Raw genomic sequence first — 22,844 nt, forward strand, 5'->3', positions numbered from 1 at the left:
AAATTGATTATTGTTGTAGTTACTGGCTTACTGTATTTTCTATTAGCAGTGTTTTATAATATTGATAATACTGCGTTTCATACAATGCACCAATATATGATATAATGTGAGTAATGCTAAAGAGAAACGCAGTACCTGTAATATTATGTGAAAATTTTCAAAAATAATTTCTTAATCACAAAACTAATAGCATTTTTGAATTTTTAGCATAAACTTCTATCTATTTCAGTATAAAAATGTACTTAAAGTTTTCAATTAATTAAAAAAATTACGAAAACACAAAAGTTTAATTTCCCATAAATTTGATTTTTGTAGTTACTGCTTTTCGAAGTAGCAAAATTGATAATACTAAGCGACAGTATTAATATTGCACATCAGTTTCAAAATTTACAAATTATCAATATTTTATATGAAAATTTGACTATAAGTTATACATAATAATAAAATAAATATCGCATATGACTTATTATATATACTACACATATTCCATATCTATTATGTCACACATTTTTCTTCGATTATTTCCCTTTGTTTATATTGAGCTAAAATGAAAAATTGTAGGCGAAAATAACAGAAGATATTAAATCATGATTAATGCAAAAATAATTAAATATCATAAAAATATTACAATACAAATGTTAAATTGTATATATATTTTAAAATATTTTAAGCTGAAAAGAGGAAACTAGAACGAAAATGCAGCACTTTAAAACGTGTCTTTGATTTATCGGGTGTCATTGAAAAATGAGATTAAGCTCAAAAATATTTGCGCTCAAGTAGAATTTATAATGAAACTCTTGATAATATTCATGAAGTGTAAGATTATGTTATTGAAAAATACGTTACCAATTTTTCAATTTCCCGAAAATACTCTACTCTGTATTTAAATTTAACGCACGAAACATGAATCACAACGAACCGCCCAGAGTTATCTTAGGATATGTCATTCATCTCGTTTGATAATCCTATGGAACGTATACGTTAAATAATATAATACAAATACACGACACTGCTTATAAACCTATATTCCAATAATACATGTATTATATATTTTATATTTTTATCAAAAATTAGTTATGATTTATTTTATTTCCGATATGTATTGAATAATATCAGAAGTGTTAAATAAACTATAAAACTATTACAAAAACAAATGAACAGTTAGTAGTACCAACTACTAATACCATCAATTTTCTATTATACACTCAAATCAGACGTTTAAAGATTATCAAAAAATCTTATTGAAATATAAACGAAACGAATTTTTGAGCAAAAATAGAAAAAAAAATTGTTTTTATAGATAACACAATAATATACGTCGTACAAATAACATTTGCACTTGTTTAACACTACAAATTATTTTAGATTTGGAGCCAGGCGAAGAATATTGATTTTCAATTTATTTGATAATACATATTGTGTTTTATTTTTTATTATTAATAATATTTGTATAATATGTCATCATATTTTTCTATTCGAAAAGTAATAATTCAAAAATTTATTTTGATGATGGTTTATAAAGCGAATTAGATCAAGTTAATACTTTGAGAGTGAAAAGTAGAAAATTTCCAGTACTTTTTAAAATAATCAGGGAAAATGGAAATATTTACGCAACACTAGTTTTCAACAAAATCAATTTTGTTTCATATAACGATTTTTCATCCAACGATTTGAGTTATTATGTAGTACTTTAAAGAATATTAATCATAATAGGAAAATGAAACTTTTCACTGTTACATTAAAGCAGTATTAATATTTTCTATACACAATACAATTTTCAAAATATCTAAACTAATCTTAAGCTGTTTATCATGTACAGCATTAGACAGCACACCAGTATTGACTAGTAACTTTTCAGCTTATAACAATAATATACTGCATATTGATTACTAAATAATATAATAAAATATATTTTGTTGTGATTTGATCGTAAAAACATAAGACATTTTACTTATTACTATTTTTTATACGTATAATCAAAACAACTATCATAGAAATACTTTTATTATAAGATTGTTCTACTAGATCTTTGTGTAAAAAATATTGTTATTGAATTATTATAAACAAAAAACTCGTGATAGTAATAAATAATCTTTATATAATACACCTTGCTTAATTCTCTTGATAAAAAAAAAATATATAATAAAATCTTTAATTAAGTAACAATTAAAGCTTTTGGACATAAACTAATTCATCTGTAATTTAATGAATCTTTAGATTATGGTCAATGAACACGAATGATTACTTTTTTTAGTTTATATTTGAATTTTTACAATGCGAATTATGAGTGTACTTTGAGCTAATATCATAAATATTTTATTTTTAAAGACGTATTCTGAATAATATTTAAGATTAAAATATATGGAATTGGAAAATGAAAAAGTAGTACCTATTCTTTAGAAGTCTGGATATCTCTCATGGAATTTCTGATGTTATATCTTTTTATACTTCTCATGTCAGTTTTTACATGCATAAAACAGTGTTCCTTTTTTATAATAATATATTGTATTGTTGCTATTCAAATAATAAAACGAAACTTAACACCCCTAAAGATATATCTTGTGTTTTGTTGAGTTTTTGAACAACAATATTATGTAAAGAAAAAACGTTATTAATCATTTTATAATTTCTTTTTATATTTGAAAGATGAGTTGGAATTTTTTAACTTCACTATATAAATACATTTCAACTAGGACTTTGATCAAATAATTGATTAATTAATTTTATGTATACCATATGAATAAATGAATAATAAATCAGTTTCACTTACCGATCAGTTATACATTATTTTTTATTATATATTCTGACATTATAAAAGAATATGATAAACGTATTAGAAGATCAATATTAAATATTATATAGCGTTATACAAAGATTTTAATACGCCTATTAATCAATGTCGAATATACCGTATAGTGATACCTACATAGTAGACTGTAGTTGTGATGACATATTTTATACCGAGGTGACCACCATCCATATAGTTTACATAACTTATTACCTGCTAGTGAGTTACTATCATATTTCCGTTGGCCGGTCTTAGGAAAAATGTGACCACTCACCAATTAATCCACGTCCATCATTACATTCGAATCCTCCGAACGACCGTGTGAATTAAATAGTGATAAACAGTGTGACAACATTTTGGAGAATTGTTTACGTATTTTTCTAAACCCATCAATCCCAGTTAGGTTGGAATCGTCTATTTTCCGAGGATTATTAGTGGAGTGTGTCAAATTAAACCGGATATCACTCATCTAAGTATATTATTTACGGATTCGTTTTATTAGAACGCCTCTGCCACCATTATTTAGAATTTATATTGTAGTTGCACACAATGTTCTGTTATAAAATTAAAATAAAAACTACAAAGTAATCAAAGTAAATAACAAAGTAATCGTTAAATCTTTGAATTCTTTACAAAATAATATTTTTTAAATTGGTCTCTAGATAATTAACTAATATATTGTACATATATTATATATATATATATATATATATATATATACTTATTTTAGATAATAAAGAAAGAGCGTTTGACCTGGTAGACATTTTTTTGTATGGGAATATTTGTTTTTATAATTTTTAGTAACAAAATATATTTTTATCTTGTTGAGAAACTTTTTTTAATTTAATTTATGTATGTCTCAGTATGTTGAATGTATGTATACTATATAGGTACACATATTGAATTACAATTGCTAGTAAAACATAGGAATTTGAAAAAGAAACTGACCTAAACTTATTTTGTTATAATCGGAGAGGAGATTGTGCGAATGTTTATAACAAAATAAAAGAATACTTTTGTACTATCCATCACATGTACGCTCCACCAACATTCAGTTCGTTGCTATATAAAATGATTACGTGCGTAAAGTTTGTATAAGCCAAATTTTAATATATTTTTCCGTCTAGAAATTGGTCAATTTTATTAAACTAAATCCCGTTTAAAAAATATAATATACATAAAGTATAGACACAATGGATAGATAAAGAAGGTTCATTTTTGTGGAGATATTTCAATAAACATAATATTATATGATCTTTGTACTCCAATATTTTATATTTTTCATTTAACTATTAACCTAATATTTTGTAGACGTTTCTAATGTACGTAGGAACAAGTGTCGTTAATACCTAAATTAATTGTAATTTTTAAATAGAATATATTATATTAGTTCTCATCGATTTTTCTATAATGGGCAAAACCACATAATAGGTATACAAGTTATTAATAAAGGTAATAATTTAGCAGTTTTAAAATATATTGATATTTTTTAAGTATAGCAGACTATAGCTATATAACCAGACTTCGCTTGAGAAAAAAATGTATAAATATAAAATACAGCGCTATACATAAAATTGTAGCATTTTGGTTTTAATGTATTACCTCAGGTGACAAAAAAATTGGCGTCGATGTACCAAGTTATGTATTAACTGTGACCGATATGGACAATCCGTCTGCCGAATACTATATTTTAATTTCTTATCTGTTGTTATCATTTGACAATTAATGGCAGTCGCGGCATTCAGATACCCAATGTACCTGGTTAGGTACACTATACACCACCAGTGTATGGTTTTAGTTCTCGTCCAGATCGATTGGTAATAATAATATTATATTATTTTTAATGTAGTTTTTGAATAGAACGTTCCGTTAAAAAGTCACATATTTTTATCTCGTCTCATCCTCTTATAATTATTTCATTAAAATGAAATAGTCAAATTATAAAAATGATGCTTAGCATTACCTAAGTTTTGATTTCCAATAAAATTAACGTTACTGCGAGAATTTTACACAAAAATATAGCATGCGTCATTTAAAATTATTTTTTTTATATACACGAATAAACATAATTATTTTATTCATTGTTTACATTGTTGAAATTATTTAGATTTTAAATTTTTGAAAAAATTTTATTTATTATTCACTTTAACTAAACACGTGGTAGTTTGTTAATACACTATCTTTCTTTTGTGGTGTAATATATTCTATTTTATTAATTCGGTGTGTCCTAACTTGGTCGGAAAAACAGATATTTTAATTTTCAGCTGGCCATATGGCTTGAGAACTACACACTTAAAGCACCTCCTCGGTAATATGTATATGGTAATATATTTTACATTTTATTTTTGAAAAAACAATACGCACAAACATTTTTAATAAAAATAAAATTTATCTTTAATGTATAGGTTTAACAGGTTTATACGATTATGCATAGTCGTATTCACGACACTTTACTTTCTAATATTTCAACGTGAGCTTAAAGGCACCATATTTTGCGCCCACCTAAACGGAAAACTGGTACGGTATTTATAAATGCGGAATAATACTGGTACAATGTTCAACAATAAAAGTTTTCTAAACAATAAAAATAAAATAAACTCATACTATGTAAAACCAGACCAACCTTATATAGTATAAAAATGAAAAAGAATAAAATATCTATTTTTATAATATTTTAATTTTTTACCGGCAACCGATGGGAAACGACGAGTGACTTGATGAGTGAACATAATCGCTATAATTTATGATCAAACACCTCCCAATATGAAATTTTGATACGATAAGATTGCGATAAGTATCTTTTAATCAAAAAAAGTCATAAACTTTCTTTTTTTCCTCATTGACCTACAGCAGAGAATACTGTGAACAATGCTAATCCTTTGCTGCTATCGTTTATTAAATATACAAATTCTGTACAAATATAATACATGAAATATACATAATACATAATACGAACAAGTAATAACACATCAGGCGATTGGAGGTTGTGCTGCATCACATTACAAAACAAAAAATAATAAAATACAGTAAAATTCTATGGACCGTACCAATTTTCCGACAATCATTTACGCAATGGCTTCTCCGCGTCTATTAAACAATCGAACGATTCACGTGGTCCATGTTTTTTTTTTCATGAAAAATGTATGTATAAAAATAAGTACTTATTACTTTCTATAATTGAAATTAATTTAATACCAACAAATTGTAAAAAGTTTTGGTCGTTTCAATATTGGATTCGATTTCCACGTAACGTTTCATTTTATCGATAACCAATAATCGTTAAACTCCGTCCGTCTATTTATCGGAACCACATGTAATATTAATCGTCGAGACGAAATTTTTATATTCGTGTAACTGAAATTGGAATAAAATGCATATATTAATTTTTAGTTTCCTATATTATCAGCCAATACAATGTCAAAATATATATTTTGTTAAATAACATAAATCTCTAGACTGTTGTTTTTCTCTACCGAGTTCGCTAATTTTTATACCATAATGATTGTATTTTCAAAATTCAAACGCAATATACAAATACGGTATCCAATCATAATATTACAAAACAATTACCTTTTGTATATATTTATAATATAGTGTCTTCAATTTTTTTTCTAAAATATTGTTTTTACTTCATCGCGATAAACTGTTCCGCAAATATCCTCCCCTTAAACATACAAATAACACACATTAGTCTAAAGTATATCACATAATATTATACTACTTTTGTGTTTTATTCAAGCCAATAATATAATACTATACAGTATTTATAATGTATTCTTATTCACATCTGCAATATCATCATTATCCGAAATATACTTCCGTAAAATACATTAAGACGGAACAATCTAGTTCCAAGATAATTTCACTTTATTACAATAACATCAGTAAAAAAACATAAGATAAAGACATATTTTCAATACTTAATTTTTACGATATTGATTCGATAACTGTTGAACGAAAAATGAAAGAAAATACGTTTATTTATAAGCAAAACAAACACATTTCAATATGATATATTTTCAAATATTGCGTACAGATACGTATACTTGTTTTTTATTCAAATCAGAAAACAAAACAAAAATGATTTTTTTATTTATGAAATATCTTATAAGTTATAATTCTCACAAAGAATAAATTATAATAATATAAATAATTATATAATAACATGTTTATTGAGTTGCACAAGTAAAATAATCAGTTACTATTGAATATTTATTCCACATTAATCATTAATAGTATTTACTATTTACTATTTTGATCTTATTTTACAGTTATTATTCATTTATACATATATTAATGCATAACTATAAGTACTTAAAAATATGTGTTCATAATAATTTTTTTATTATTTACTATGTGCATTATAACTTAAATTTATCCGTGAAAAATGAAATGCGGTGAAATCTTGGTTTTAGTTTACCTATCAGTTCACTTGCAAATTGGCGTCGGTGTACTTCGCTTTGTGAACTAATTCAACCGAGGTGAGCAATCTGCCTGTGGCGGATTGCATATAGCACTTAGTATATTTCGAACGTAGTTTAAACTACTCTCTAAACTTCCCTGATATCTCTAAAAACAATTTAAATTTTCGTAAAAATCTATCGAGTAGATTTAAAGTATATAAATAACAAACATACATTCATTTATAATATATACATTGTATTATAGAGAAGGATTGTATAAAAGCCACTTTTATTTCTGTAACTATGTATAATCCAGTAAATCAATAATAAAATATTCAATTTTTGATGGCAGCTAGAGGAGTTAAAAAAATGAAGCTATGTATCATTTCCCGAATTTCAAAGAATATTGTGTACAAAATATAATGCCAGTTGGTTTAGTAGTTTTCTAGTAATCAAAACTATAAACCCCCTACAAATATAATATATTCATTTTTAATTATTATAATCTTTACAAATCTATTATAGCTGATCTTCCACAACATATTGTTCCCTTCTTAAACACTATTAAATGTAAAATGTATAAATTGTTAATACAATTATTTTGTCTGTATTTACCAAATATAAAATAAAGGTAAAACATTATATCCATTATCCATTATATCACATCATAATAATTATTTTATTTTCTATAACAAGTAGCAAAAATATAAAAATGTAAAAAAATGGAAGTTATTTTGCTATTTATTAGTGATGCACAACGATGTCGTATTTCGATATCGATATCGGACTAATTTTACGATATAGATATGACAAATTGATATCGTTTCAATATGAAATTTCTATTTTTTATTTATATAAGTTTTGACAGTGAACCAACAATCAAATCTATTGACGATTAACACTAACAATAAGCAATACGATAAGGTTCCTACAATAAACATAATACGTATATAGCTGTGACTGAAGTTAATACTAAATAATGTACCTGTAATTTTAATTTAATTTTTAATTTTTGTTTATAATAAATAATAATATAATATGGAACCTGTTTTTAATGTAAGAAATATATATTCCAAAATTCCAAAAAAAAAAAAAAAACGATATCAATATATCGACAAACGATATCGATATAGTGATATGATATGATATCCATTAACTGATATCGATAACTGAAAATATACCGTTGTACATCACTACTATATTTATGGATTGAATATCAAAAATACGTAATAAAAGTAGCTCAATTTTATAAAAATCAGTCGAATCTATCTTTAAAATTTAAATTGTTTTGAATCCTTTCTTATGTCACCTCAACACCATTAGAGATATATACACTAAAATAACAAGTCTCTAGTTCCAGTGATTTAGTCTGGGAATTTATAAGTGAAGGAATATATTGAACATCGAACATATTTATTTAAACATCCTTATACGTAAAAATGTGTTATACGACGGGTATTTCCGCGGAGCGCTCCGAAACTACTCAAGTGATTTTAATTAAATCATGATCAATGTGTGTGATTTGATCGAGGAATCGTAAGTTCCTACACGATAGTAGCGGATAAAAAAGTACATACGTTGATTCCTACATATGTGATGTTGATGTGTAACTTTCTACATGATATAAAAAAAGGTACGTATGTATAGTCCCTACTCAGCGAAAGACAGATACGTATGTAAAAAAATAAAAATATCATAATACAATTCATTTTCATACATTTTAGTATTATATTTCAATAGTAGTTATTGAAATTCTCAAATTATTTCAAGTAAGTACATACATAAAAATAAAAACTACAGATAGTCACACAAACACAAGAATCAGCCGAAAAAGAAAATTTTATAAACGAAAAAATTGTAGATCAACTACTCAACAAACAAAATTAATCAATACAATTATGGTTTAAGTTAACAAAATACACCACAGTAAATAAAAATTTTTTATTTTTATTATTAGGGCTCGGATTTATATGTAAATAAATATTTTTACTGTGACTTGATAAATTAATTTAAGTGAGTGATAAATTCGTTTCAAGGGATTTCCAATGAAATTAACTATATTTTATTTTACATATTTTTACATATTTTGTCATAAGTACATGTTTTTACATATTTCTCAATAATTCCATTTTTTCTTACATATTTTGACAATTTGTTCATTTACGACTTTTTCAATAATTTTTAATTATGCACGATTGTATTTTTCAATACAAACAATTTCCCAAATTTCCAAAAGTACAACATAGTAATAAAATAATACCAATTATTGAACTTAATCTACGGTAGATATAACAATCCTTCAGACATAGTCAAAATGCAATACAATCCAATAACATCAGTGGAAACCGAAAGATCATTTAATCAGTATAAGGCAATTTTACGACCAAATCGAAGATCTTTTGAAATCAAGATAATTAAAATTTTTATTTTTATTTTATAATTTGTAACACCTTTTTTTAAATAATTTTACTTTTTAAAATATAATTTGTTTCATTAGAAACTCTCAAACTCATATGGATATATTATATAATTAAATATTAATAAATAAATCATATTAGTAAAATACATATTTTGATTTTTTTAGCACATATTTTGCTAACGTAACTACATATAAATCCGAGCCCTAATTATTATTATATTAAAAATGTATAACAGTATCACCAGATTGGTAACTTATAAATTATAACAGTATATAAAATACAGTAATTTTACAATTATTGAATAATTATATAATATAATAATATATGTAATGTAGGAACTTACATTCGTACCTTTTTTTAACGTGTAGGAACTTACATAATATTATGTACCTTATTCTATCGTGTAGGAGGTCACATGTAAACTCCGCCACGATTACCTTTTTTTACTAGTATGAACTCCGCCAAAAAAAAAGATAAAATTGAGTTCATGTAAACTCCGTCAAAAATAAAATCAGGTCACAGTATAAAATTTTAAATTAGTACCTATAATATATTATTATTAAAAATAAAATGTATAATTTTTATAATAATAATTGTTTACATTACATAATAATGAAGAACGCATAATATGCTAAAAAGTAAACAAAACTTAAAAATGAAAATAATTATTGTCTGAACAAATGAATGAAACATATTATATTATAATGTATTTTAATGTGTATATTAATCATAATAAATAATCGTAATAATCATTAAATGTGTAACATAATATTATTCTTACGCTAAATGTTAACATTAGGCAATCAAATTTAACACAAATAACATTTTATACGGGGAACGAAGTGCACAGGGTTTAGCTGGTATATAATAATACATAAAATAAAGTATAGGTATGATGTATATTGTATATATATATATATAAACACTGTAGTAGAATTTTATATAAGACTAAAAAAATTAAAAATCTAAGACATATTATACTGAATAATAAAATTCTATCATATACTTGTATTATATGGTTTTAGTAACAATATACAAATAAAAGGCAGCGGGAATATAACTTTAGTGTGTTAATTTTTAATTCGCTGTTACTTGATTATGTATCATTTGTTATTTATTTAAATAATTTAATGTTTTGTTTTTTTACAATTTTTGACACGTGATTTTTACACAACTAATTTTTATTGGATTTTTATTAAAACTACATAAAATGTTGGTTATGTTAAAAAATGTATGTGTAACCTGGAATTTTGGGACAAATTATCTAGATAATTATTTAATTATGTTACTTCATCCAAGAGTACAAAACGTAAAAATAACAAATCGTATTGTGCCTTATGGCTTTATCCAAAATCAAAATGAACGTATTTTATTAGACCGTAATAAATAATGTTTAACGTTAGGTATATACTGTCTTCTAGACTGAGTATTTTATTTTTTTCTCACAATTATTAAATTTAGTTTTTTTTTTATTTTGTTCAACGATCCATCAAATTTTGTTACTCGATTATTATGTTTTTTTTTTATATAAACGATAATTTTTATAGTCACTATTCATCCTTTGTCATAACACTAATGGCACTGGTATCAGAGTAGTAGGGGAATATTTATTATATACTAAAACCAACAATAATATAAAATTAATTATTTTTGTTTATTTCACTATTCAAATTGGGATTCTTTACATGTTATCTATGGTACATAGATTCTAGACGTATTTATTTTCCTCACGTAATACATAATAAACTGCAAAAAACATTGATTTTTTTATAATCGATAGATGAAATTTAAATTTATTGCGTTTACAAACACCAACTAATGTGATGTATTAATGAACTATACTTATACTGGTGCGTTGTAATTACCCCGACTTATGAGTCCCTTTGGCTTTTTCTCCCGTTAAGGTCCTAATTATGAGGCAGAATTGCAAAGCTATTGGATTTTACGTTAGTACACAATTTTTTTTTCTTATTATTTTTTTGTCCTATTGAAAGCACTTTTAGCACGTTATTAATGTGTTTGCCCGATTCTTTCATTTATATCCCATACGTGTATAAAAGCAGTCAATCGGAAATTACGCGTAGATTGGACGCGTATTATTAGAATTCCGAATTCCCCATTATTTCTCAAGAAGATCATTAGAGACTACAACGAAAGCATTCTGAATCAATGATAGGAAAAAAATATACGAATACAAGGTCCTATATACATTTAATAAAATCTGACAAAACAGGTGTAAATTGAAGAAAATAAATATTTCCGACATTCATTGTATGACGGTTAAAATAATATCTTTATTAACCAATCAAGAAATAATATACACAACTAATTATGCATATTATATTTATTTAATTTTATATACATATAAATTGAATTACTAAAAATCCTATATTGTGATTCAGAATATTATAATATTATATATCCATTATGTTTGTATGATGAAATGTTGTTATACGTAATTCGAGTATAAAAATTATTTGTACTATTGAATAAAATTATTACAAACATAATAATATAATGTAGTAAGTAAATTATAATCAAAACATCAAAAACCATTTTTAATTGTTAATTAATTATTATTCACTTAATTGTTCTTACACATTAATGTTATAAAATGAAAAGTCTATTATAAAATTGTTTTTCTTCAAACATTAATTCATTAGTCATTATTTACTCATTACTCATGATCATAATTGAATCATGGTGCTGAAAGTACTCCATTTTCAGAGTGAGTTATTGAAATGTTATTATTTTGATCGCCTTTAAAACTTGAATTTGCTGGTTCTGATTAATATTTATAACAATTAATTAATTGTTTATGATTTAACTTAATGCAACATCTATTTTTCCAAACAGTGTTTCCTATCTCACAAGTTTAGGTAATAATAAATACAGTTGTATCTTGCGTAGCACATAGTATACAATATACTAATAAAATAAAAATAAAAGTAAGCAACTAAATAAAAACAATTAACTCAACTGAAGTTAAGTTTAGTGGATACAAGATCGTAACTAGTTAAGTAAAACAGTAAAAAAAATAAATTTTTAAGTACTTTATGGCCCACCTTTGGTTTAAATTTATCCTAATTAAATGTGTATTCCCCATAAATATATAATCTAAATTCAACTTGTCTTTCTAGTTTCTAATGAATCTATCTAATCTAGCAGTTTCTTTGTATTTTTAATTAAAATGTTGATGCTATTCAGATCATTTAATTTCTATTAAGTTCAATTATTAAATACATTTTATAAATAGATAGTTTTGCCAAGCATGATCACCCCCGCCACTACTCTTGATGTGTTTATTTAATCTAATCAATAATATGTAAATATCCGCAAATACCATTATTCTTAAATACTTTATAAGTTAATACTTAGTAAATTATTGTAACAGTATATTGCAATATAATGTGTATATACAAAAAAAAAATCGTTTTAATTTTAAATTTTTAACAATTTTTAAACTTGTTTAAAATACTTAAAAATAATATGCCAGATCCTACATCAGTAGTTCTTACGTACAATAATTCAAAATAAATAATACATATAGGTACAATTTTTTTAACCGTCTGTAATCACAAAAAAAATTGAAAATTATTTTTAAGATAAAAATGTATACCATTTTTAATTTTATTAGCTACAGAAATCTAAAAAATCTCAACATTTTATATTATGCTTGGATTTTTTTATATAAACATTTTAAGTTAAAATCTCGATAAAATGAGATATTTGAATGAAAAATAACGTCAAAAAAAATATTATTCGTAGGTATTTGAAACTTCTCGCTACATAATATTAATATACATATGTTATACATGATGCAATTTTCAAAATATTTTAGCTATTTTTACTATGCATGTATTTACACCATTCTATAGTAAGTCGGTATTGACTTAAAAGTTAATTACAAGTACTAATAGTATAACATGATATAATATTACAATAATTACTAATCATTATTCAATACATTGTTTTTGACAAAAATCTATTATTTTACTAATAAAAAAATTAATATGTTATTGGCTGACACACCAATAATATTTTGTTTCCAAGATTATCATTTATCCATAAAAAGATTTTAGTTGGAAAATGTGTAATGAATATGGACGTGAGAGCGGTGGACAGCGCAGCATATCTGCAATTAGTGCTACGGTGTGGCGTGACTAAAGAAAATGGTGGTGAAATGATGCTGGTAGAACTGATGGTTAGATATCTGATAACCAAAATACTGAGACAAAATTATATAACATAGCAGTTGTGATAATAACAAAAATAATATTAATTATATTATAAAAAGTGGGGATATTTAAGTTAAAAAGTGTTTTCATGTTATTGTGAGGGAAAGTAATAAAAGTTTCAAATTATAAGAGATATCGAAATTCTATGACGTACTAAGTTACTCACCCCCTTTTTTCTCCAATAATGTAATCATTCAAAAATTTCAATTTTTAAAACAATATTTTTAAATTTTTTAAGAATTTTTTAATACTTAATGTTTCTTGTGGAGATCCAAAGTTTTGTTTTCAAATAAGTTCCCGAGTTTTCTCCCTTTTTATATTATAAATTATTTAACAAATATTTTTTCTGAAAAATTTAATGTATCAAAATTCGACCGGGTAGTTATTACGTTACAGGTATATTACATTATAATATGATAGGTTTAACAATAAATATCAATATATCGTTTAGAAAGTTTAAACGTTTGTTTAAGTATAATAAAATCTTTATTTATATTTTAAATACTTCAGCATAAATATTTTAATAACTAAGAAACTTCGTACACAGAACAATACATTATGAAACACATACACTGCTATATACTTATAATAGTGTTAAATATTTATTTTGTTATTAAAATGTTATAATTGATTTGCAATTATCCTACTTAAATTTTTATTTATACAACAACTTAAGACCCATTATCAATAAATGCCAAAATCATTTTAATTTCACTTTAAAATTGTTATCGTTGTTATAGTCAATAACTAATTTACGAATTATTTTTTAGGATCTATAAAGAAGCCGTTCGACAACGACAAGCCCTGTCCCGAACGTCCAGTAATATAATTTTGAACAGCATACATCAACACAGGATTCAACATTATAGTCATAGATTACGACCTCCAGATAGCGAAAACACATCAAATGGAAATGGTTAGTTCATTTTATTTATGGATTTTTTTTCGAAATAATATAATAATAATAGCACGTTGATTCAAATAATTATTTTATGGTACTTTAAATTTCAAAAATACATCCTTTTATGATATAAAAGTGAAATAAAACTAATTATTATTAACCTTCCAGAATATTTTTAATACATTGTTAAAATAATAAAACAAATTCGAATGATAGATACTACCTATGAGAAAAATGTTTGATATTTTAGCTAGGTAACTGTATAACATAATATAATATACAGCGCAAGCGTGCCATATAGACAGATCGATTAAATGCTAACCAAAATAAAATATATCTGTTTGATTTTATACATAGTGAGAGCTGTATTGGAAAGGGGACCAAGGGGGTGCCTACTCGCAGGTGCAAGTTTAATAAAAGTGCGTAAATTTATACAGCATTACAAATAATATATTTTAATGTTTATACTATTACAAATAACTTATATTATTCAAAAATATTAGTTTTGTACCTAAAATATATTTTATTAGCAATATTATTGCGTATATCTATAAAGTTGTATTACTATAAAATAATCTAAGAATTTAGAAATAATTATATTGTTTTTAAAATTAATATTTTATAATCTGCTGTCGTAGAACATTACATTTACAACATTATTTTGAAAAGAAATTTAGTTCATTCGCCATCAGAACCTATTAGTATTTATACTTATATTATTGTGTGTATCTATTGAATATAAATAATCATAATCATTTATATTTTAAAGCGGAAAAATACCTACCATAAGTTGAAAAAATGTCTGAATCCGATCTTATATTCAAGAGTATTGCACAGTTAAAATTACAATGTTTATTATCAAGCATCAGCTGCTGTTCCGTATAATATAGTATATATCCTATCATATAATATTATGAAATATATTAATAACATTCACCCTTGTAATTTTCAATTAATAAATACAAGTTTTTAATAATTTACGTATATTTTAATGTGGCTTACTTTTAAAATACAATATTAAGATTTATAAAAATTGGCATTTAAATATTTTTCGAAAACACAGCTTTCCAAAATGCGTACATCCAATTTATTACGGTCGTGATCCGATTAATACGACATTTTAACATGTATGTTTTTCCATCACATCACTGCAAATCTGTGTTGACATTGGCTAGTAGCTTTTATGAAATTTCAAAATCCTACAATTTTATATCCGATGAGTAGCGATTAACAGTGTATTATTGACAAACAAAGACGGTAGTACTATATTTAGTGTTAACAGTTTTATTGGTATATACTTCACTTTGGACAAAATAATTTATAAGCCACACGTGTATTGATTGTTCTTAAACACGATATTGTCCAGGTCAATTCATACTCATATAATATATATATATACAATATACATAGTATGACTTATACATCTAATATATCGTACCCAAAGGAATAATCAATTAAATATTAACGTTTGTCATGCGCACACATACACACTATAGACGCGTATAATAATTAGTCTGACAGTCAGTAAGACTAGTATGTACAATTATATATTTATGTCGTGGAAACGCGTGCAGTCAAATAAAATATGATTATTTGTGATCCGGAAAAAATTAAGTTATCTTAGTGAAACTATAAAACGGTGTTTGGCCTTATTCCCGCTGTTCTATAAACATAATGCATATTATTATTATAAGCCATGCGTGTGACATAGGCGCGATTTGAGTTTTAAATTTGGGAGGCTATTATAATTTGCATGTATATACTGGATATATGCTCCTTGAGATATATAAAGGTAGAAAGGGATATATACAAACCATTTTGAGGGCTATGATTGATTTTGAAGGGGCTTAGCCCTCCTAATACCCCCTTAAATTGCGCTTATAGCGTGTGACAAATATACCACGACGCGCGACGGGTAAACATAACAAATTTCGCATTTATTGGGTCTGTATTGTTCACATCTGATCCTGCGTATAGCTATTATTTATCGGTGAAAACTCTACTAGGGCGAGTTATTCTATTATTCTATTCTTCGAATATTATACAGAGTGGTTCACCGAGCATGCTCCACCTAATTTTTTTTTTTTTTTTAAATAATGGTTTATTCAAATTTTGATTTTTGGAGTATTTAAATATATTTTAAGGCTTTATTTTGTACATATTGTATATATTTACTTAAAAAATATCTAATGGTGGTACAAATTTATTATTTTCTAATAAAAATACACTTGTTTATTGTATACTATTAAGTAGATAATTATTTTGAAAATTTTAATGTACCCTAATAGTCTTTAAAAATGATTTTATAAAAATACAAAATAGATGTAATATTGGATTTAGTAAGTACTTATTTATTATACTTGAACAATTTTTAAAAATTATAAACGTTGTTAGAATAATATCAATAGCCCTATATCATTTTAACCCATTATAGAAGACCTGTGGATATTAGGTATAATTAGTAGGTATGCAAAGTTAAATAACTCAAAAACTACTCGTTCAAATTTTGACATTAATACGTCGACATTTTCAAAAAAAAAATCTTATACCTCCACAGAACACGTCTTATTAAGTAACACAAAAAAATCTCAATAATTTTAAAATAATATGGTTTTAAGTATGTATAAAAATATTAAATATCAGATTTTGAATAGTTGTAGATTGGTGAACTACCCTGTATATTACGAATCCCTTATAAATGTATATAATATAATATTATCATAAATAATAACAATTATATGCAGACCGAGCCTATTGTACGCTGATAAAAACCTGCGTCGCGCGTTATCATCATAATATAATATCGACCGTTGTCGTTCACTTAATCTATCTTCGTTTGTCGTTTAATGAACTATTTTACAATGGAACGTTGTGCAGCCGGTTATCGTAATCGCATTGTTGTTATAGTGTTCGAGTATGCCAAGAATATATATATACGCACGTACTTGCAACTACCCGTCGAATCTCACGTCGTCCACAAAGCCCCTTTTCGTGTACTTACTAAAACACACGCATTGCGCGTATGGCGTTACAATCGTATTGTCTTCCACAGTCCTATCGAATTAAATACACCAAGAGCGGATCGAAGGTATAGTAGACTACAGGTCCAGGCAGATTAGACGTAGGTAGACAAATACGGTAATATTAGTTTTTTATGATAGAGTGAGAAGAGCGATTTTATTAATTAAGTGTTTTTACTTTATACATTAACCACGGTAGTGTTAAAATCATTAATACTAGATCGTGAATCCAGCAGTAGAAATACTTAATAATAAATAATTTAAAAAAATATATATACCTATATTATTATATAAAATATATGAAATTTATAATTTTATTAATATGCGTTATTAATTGTTTTTTTATAATGGAGTCTTTAAAAAACTATATTTTAAGGTACATTAATTTATTTAAAAAAAAAAATAACACGTTTTAAGACATTCAGTAAAAAAAAACATCGACATAGACCTTTCTGATGGGACAAGAAGCGCGATCTGGTGTCAGTACAGCTGTAGCAATAATTTTATTCAAGTTAGTGTACATATTCTCTACACCTGCGGTTCACAATCTTTTTATATCCGAGTACCACATACGCATTTCGAAAAAATTTACGTTCCACTTGACCTAATTTTATTTTTTGCTAAGCTATCAAAAAATATATACTTTTTTTCTACAAAGTGAGATCTATACGCAAGTTTAAAAACGCTGTTCTTTACGTATCCAGAATGATGAGACCTTATCATGCAGGGACGTATGCAGAAAAAAATGTTTTTTTGGGGGATGGGGTGTTTTTGAAAATCAGTTATTGAAAAGTAAAATTTGTTTTTAATAAACATACGAAATTTTTTTATGAAAATTAACTATACTTACAATACTTTTCTTTAAATATAAACATTGATGTAACAAAATTAACATTAAAATTGAATAAGTAAATAACTATAAAAAAACCAAATACTTCAGTGGGTGTTTGAACACCTATAACACCCCTCTGTGTACATGCCTGTTATCATGACGTATTGATACATCTTGATATTTACACGAAACGAAATGGCTAAATGTCTATTTACGTCACACTGTAAAAAAACACAGTAAATCGTCATCAAATGTATACGTACTACGTAGGTAATATTTTTGTTATTATTATAATTATTATTCAATTATTGTTTAATAACAATATAAGGTACCTACATATATTATAATGGTAATAATAATGAGATGTACTAATATGGCCCAAATGAACAAGTCGTTGACTCATAGGATTTGAATAAAGCCAAACAAATGGTTAAGTATTTGAAATTTTATTATCAAAAATATTCTAAATCCAAATGACCGAATACATTGTAGCAGCGAATACGATTTAAGTTCAAACTATACAAACGCATATACTACGTTTTCTATGTATTATATGTTATTATTATTTAAATAATATAATATAGTAATATATTAATATTACAATACTTACACGGTGGAACCGATTCTATTTAACGAAATTCTTTATGTGAATTTTTATGGAATCATGAAATTGTCATTCAAAAACGTTACTATTTAAAAAAAAATTAAAAATATCACCCCCCCCCCCCCCCATCAACAACTTCAAAATTAAAATGAATGAACAATGTGTATACGATAGTGATAAAAAAAAAAATGGCATTATCGTCAAATTATTCTTAAACGGCTTTTACAAAAGTATCAGACAGTTTCTCGACAACAAAGAATAGACATAATATTATGTTATTTTATTATTACAAAATTTTTATTTAACAGAATGTTTTCAAAAAAACCATTAAGTATGTTATACATAGAGGTTCCATTGTTTAAATAGATACATAAATGTATATCATAAAAATATTTAGAATACCACAGTGCTTTACAATAAGCAACAACAACAATTATCATAACAAATTAATAATGGAATAATTGTTGTGAGTGAATGTGAAAACTGATCGTTTCGGCGGACGGTTGCGGTAACGAGCGCAGTCGACCGTGGTGTCGACGGTGGCGGTGGCGGTGGTGACGACAACTACGACGACGGCCGTCCCGAACGATTTCGCGCCGAATTATGCCGCTAGATGTCGTGGCCGGGCAACTTGTTTTTGGACATCGAGCGGAACGCGCGAAACGCTGACCTCCGGCCGCCCACGAACGCCGCCCGACGACACGGGCCGCCGACTCGCCAACTGGGCGACCGGTTTCCGGTGTGCTGTTCGCCTGGCGGCCGAGAGGGTCTCAAGCCGCGCTACGATTTTTGTGTCCGGACGACCGGACGTCCGCAATCCGCACTCGGGTCCCGCACCACAGATATATGCGTTGCAGTGTCGGGAATCGTTAGCTTTGCGCAGTGGCGATATCGTAACCAATGAGGTTCATCCGAGGTGCGATTATTGCTAGTTGAAAACTTTACCAATACCCCGCCATGTGGACATGAAACACTGTCCGCGTAGGCAATTTTTGGAGGCCCTAACGGGCACATTTCGGCATCAGCCTTTGATCATTAATTATATCCCACTGTTATTCTCCCAGGTAAGTCGAATTACTTGTTATTTCGTCGTATTGCCTACTGGAGTCCTAATCGTATTCTCTACGTTTTCTTCATCTCATACCCAAGAAATTATGACTACAATGAACTGTTCTCCAAAGAAAATCCATTCAATTCTCACGATTAAGTAATCCTCGTACGTGCAATGGTTAAATATTATTTAACCGCGATTTATCATTATAAATTATTACATGGATAAACATTTTAAATACTACGAAACACGGTATAAAATGCACTGTTTGCGTGTATATCTAAATATATATCACGTGTAATATATTTTTAATCAAATTCGTATTGTATTATGTTTAAGATTATATTGTTAATTGAGTAAGACGTGTAGAAAATTTAATATAATTCATAAACTATATTTTTCGCATTTAATTAAAATGATGAATTTTCTACAAATTTACAGCTCTTATTACTATTAGAGCACTACATAGATACTCGATCAATAGTTCTCAGTTTTGGCTATTTTATTGAATCATTAATATAGTAGGCATTATTTATTTGTATTTACCACCCAGTACTGATTCTAAGAGTAGATATGCATGGACTAAGTTCGGTTTTCTGGTTGTCTTGTCGCTTTTTGCAAAAGTAAATAAACGGTGTTGTTTATTTTAATAGAAAGGCTAGGTATCTATTTAAAATGTCAAAATATAATCATTTTTATTTCTGATAACGAAAAAAAAATTATTTATTTTACTCATATTATTGACGAAACGATAAAATCACCAGTGCAACTTTGAAAAAATGTACATCAATTTACAATTAATAATCGGCTACGTAGCGAAATCCTTGTAGGTAAGTCAATTTTATCAAACCGTGGTCTGTTTAATATTAATTGTCAACAAGACATTTTTTCACTTTGTTTTTTTTATACTTATTATCTCTTATAGGGATGTGGATTATTATTATCTAACCTTATGGTGATAAATTATCATAAAAAATACAAAAATTTAACATTAGTATTTTAATTTTAGTCTTTTAGACTTACGAGGTCTTAATTTTGCGATAGTATAAATACCAGCATTTTTGTATTTACGCAATATTTTATAAAAATACCGGTAAATATTATATCTAAATGTACACAAAAATACAATAAAATATAAAAATAAAAGCAAAAACAAGATTGGAAATACCGATTAAGAGATTTTGCTTTTGCTACGTTTAGCCAATAAATAAAATGTATAGTTTTGGTACAAATGTTACAGATTTACCTTTTAAACAAATTTTAACAAAATAAAACTAGGACAATAATAATATTTATTAATTATTATTATACAGCTATAAAATGTCAAATACCATTTTGGCTAATAGGACTGCTCACCTGCCCATAAAAAGTCATATAGTGGACGATCGGATTGATAAAAAGTTCCTCTCATGCGATATTATCCAAGTTTTAAGTTATTCTGTATAATTATTAACTATCGTTACTTGTGTGATATTATCTCTATTTTTTCTTAGTCAGTGCCAAATACTGGATTTATTTAACCGGTGAATTTAAAAGTTTTAACCGAAAACTTTTTGAAATTTTCATTTTTGAATTTTGAGATTGAACAATATTGTTTTTCTCACCAAAAGGTATAGATATTCCTAATAAATCTACATCAATCATGTTTCGTTCACCGGAGAAGTCGTTGGAAGGCGAACATGACGTATGAAGACTATTGTGTCTACGTTGATGTTGAACATTTATGTTTTGTGCAAGCAAGACTGATGGATAATACACCTAATAAGGAAAACGTCTAAGCACGTCAAGTAAAAAAAAAGCAAAAACACAGTATAGTGATTTTATACTTTTAGTCTACGGGTCGTACAAAAATATCTACAATACATTTACTGTTGTTAGGTACTAAAAATATAGCATATATTGTCAACATGGTGATTTGAAACGATTTTGACTTTATTCTTAGTTTTCTGAGTTAAAAATGAGCTTTAAAAATCTACAAAAATGTATTAGGTATATTCATTGTTTCTAAAATGGGTCCTCCCATTATTTTTAATTAAAACTGTTCAAATAGTCAGATTGATATAATGAATTGTAAGTAACAATAATAATAAAATTTCATTGTTATTCACCTCGATTTTTTGTATAGTTTGAAACAACGTTTGATCAAACAAACTAATCTTTGTTAAACATCGTGCCCTTAATGAGTCATTTCTATATAATAATAATATACTAATATAATCCATATATCAATACTCTAACAATATAATTTTACATTTAAAAATATTTTATGCGTTATTTTTTAATATTATTACAATTAGAACACGGAAAATAAATGATAATATATCGTAATAGTATATTATATTGTACTTACGTTTTTTAATTTTTTTTACATTTTATAGCACCTGTTTATTATAAAGGAAAAATCAAGTGTTATTAAAATATTCCAATCTAAAAAATTATCATTTAAGTTTAGAGAAAATGTTTTACTTATTGAAACGTTTGATGTATTATTTTTGGAAGACGTGCTAAGATCGATGAACGTAAGAATGGTACATGCGATATTTTGTAATCTATGCTTTATTATAACACCATTCTCCGTACGTAAGCA

The 22,844-nt window shown here is 26.2% G+C and overlaps 1 protein-coding gene and 1 non-coding gene across 2 annotated transcripts in view; both read left to right on the forward strand.

Annotated features, from left to right (window-relative positions):
• The window catches only part of LOC113551596 (octopamine receptor beta-3R-like), a 168,398-nt gene that overhangs the window by 60,312 nt on the left and 85,242 nt on the right, over nucleotides 1-22,844 (forward strand). Inside the window, exon 3 of the mRNA XM_026953928.1 lies at nucleotides 14,620-14,765. Coding sequence (XP_026809729.1) covers nucleotides 14,620-14,765 — 146 coding nt within the window. The remainder of the gene's footprint in view (nucleotides 1-14,619; nucleotides 14,766-22,844) is intronic.
• LOC113555333 lies at nucleotides 20,078-20,216 on the forward strand. The gene has a single exon (XR_003405357.1). It is a non-coding gene; the product is annotated as a U4 spliceosomal RNA (small nuclear RNA).

This window comes from Rhopalosiphum maidis, chromosome 2 (genome assembly GCF_003676215.2).
Source record: "Rhopalosiphum maidis isolate BTI-1 chromosome 2, ASM367621v3, whole genome shotgun sequence".
Classification (NCBI taxonomy): domain Eukaryota; kingdom Metazoa; phylum Arthropoda; class Insecta; order Hemiptera; family Aphididae; genus Rhopalosiphum; species Rhopalosiphum maidis.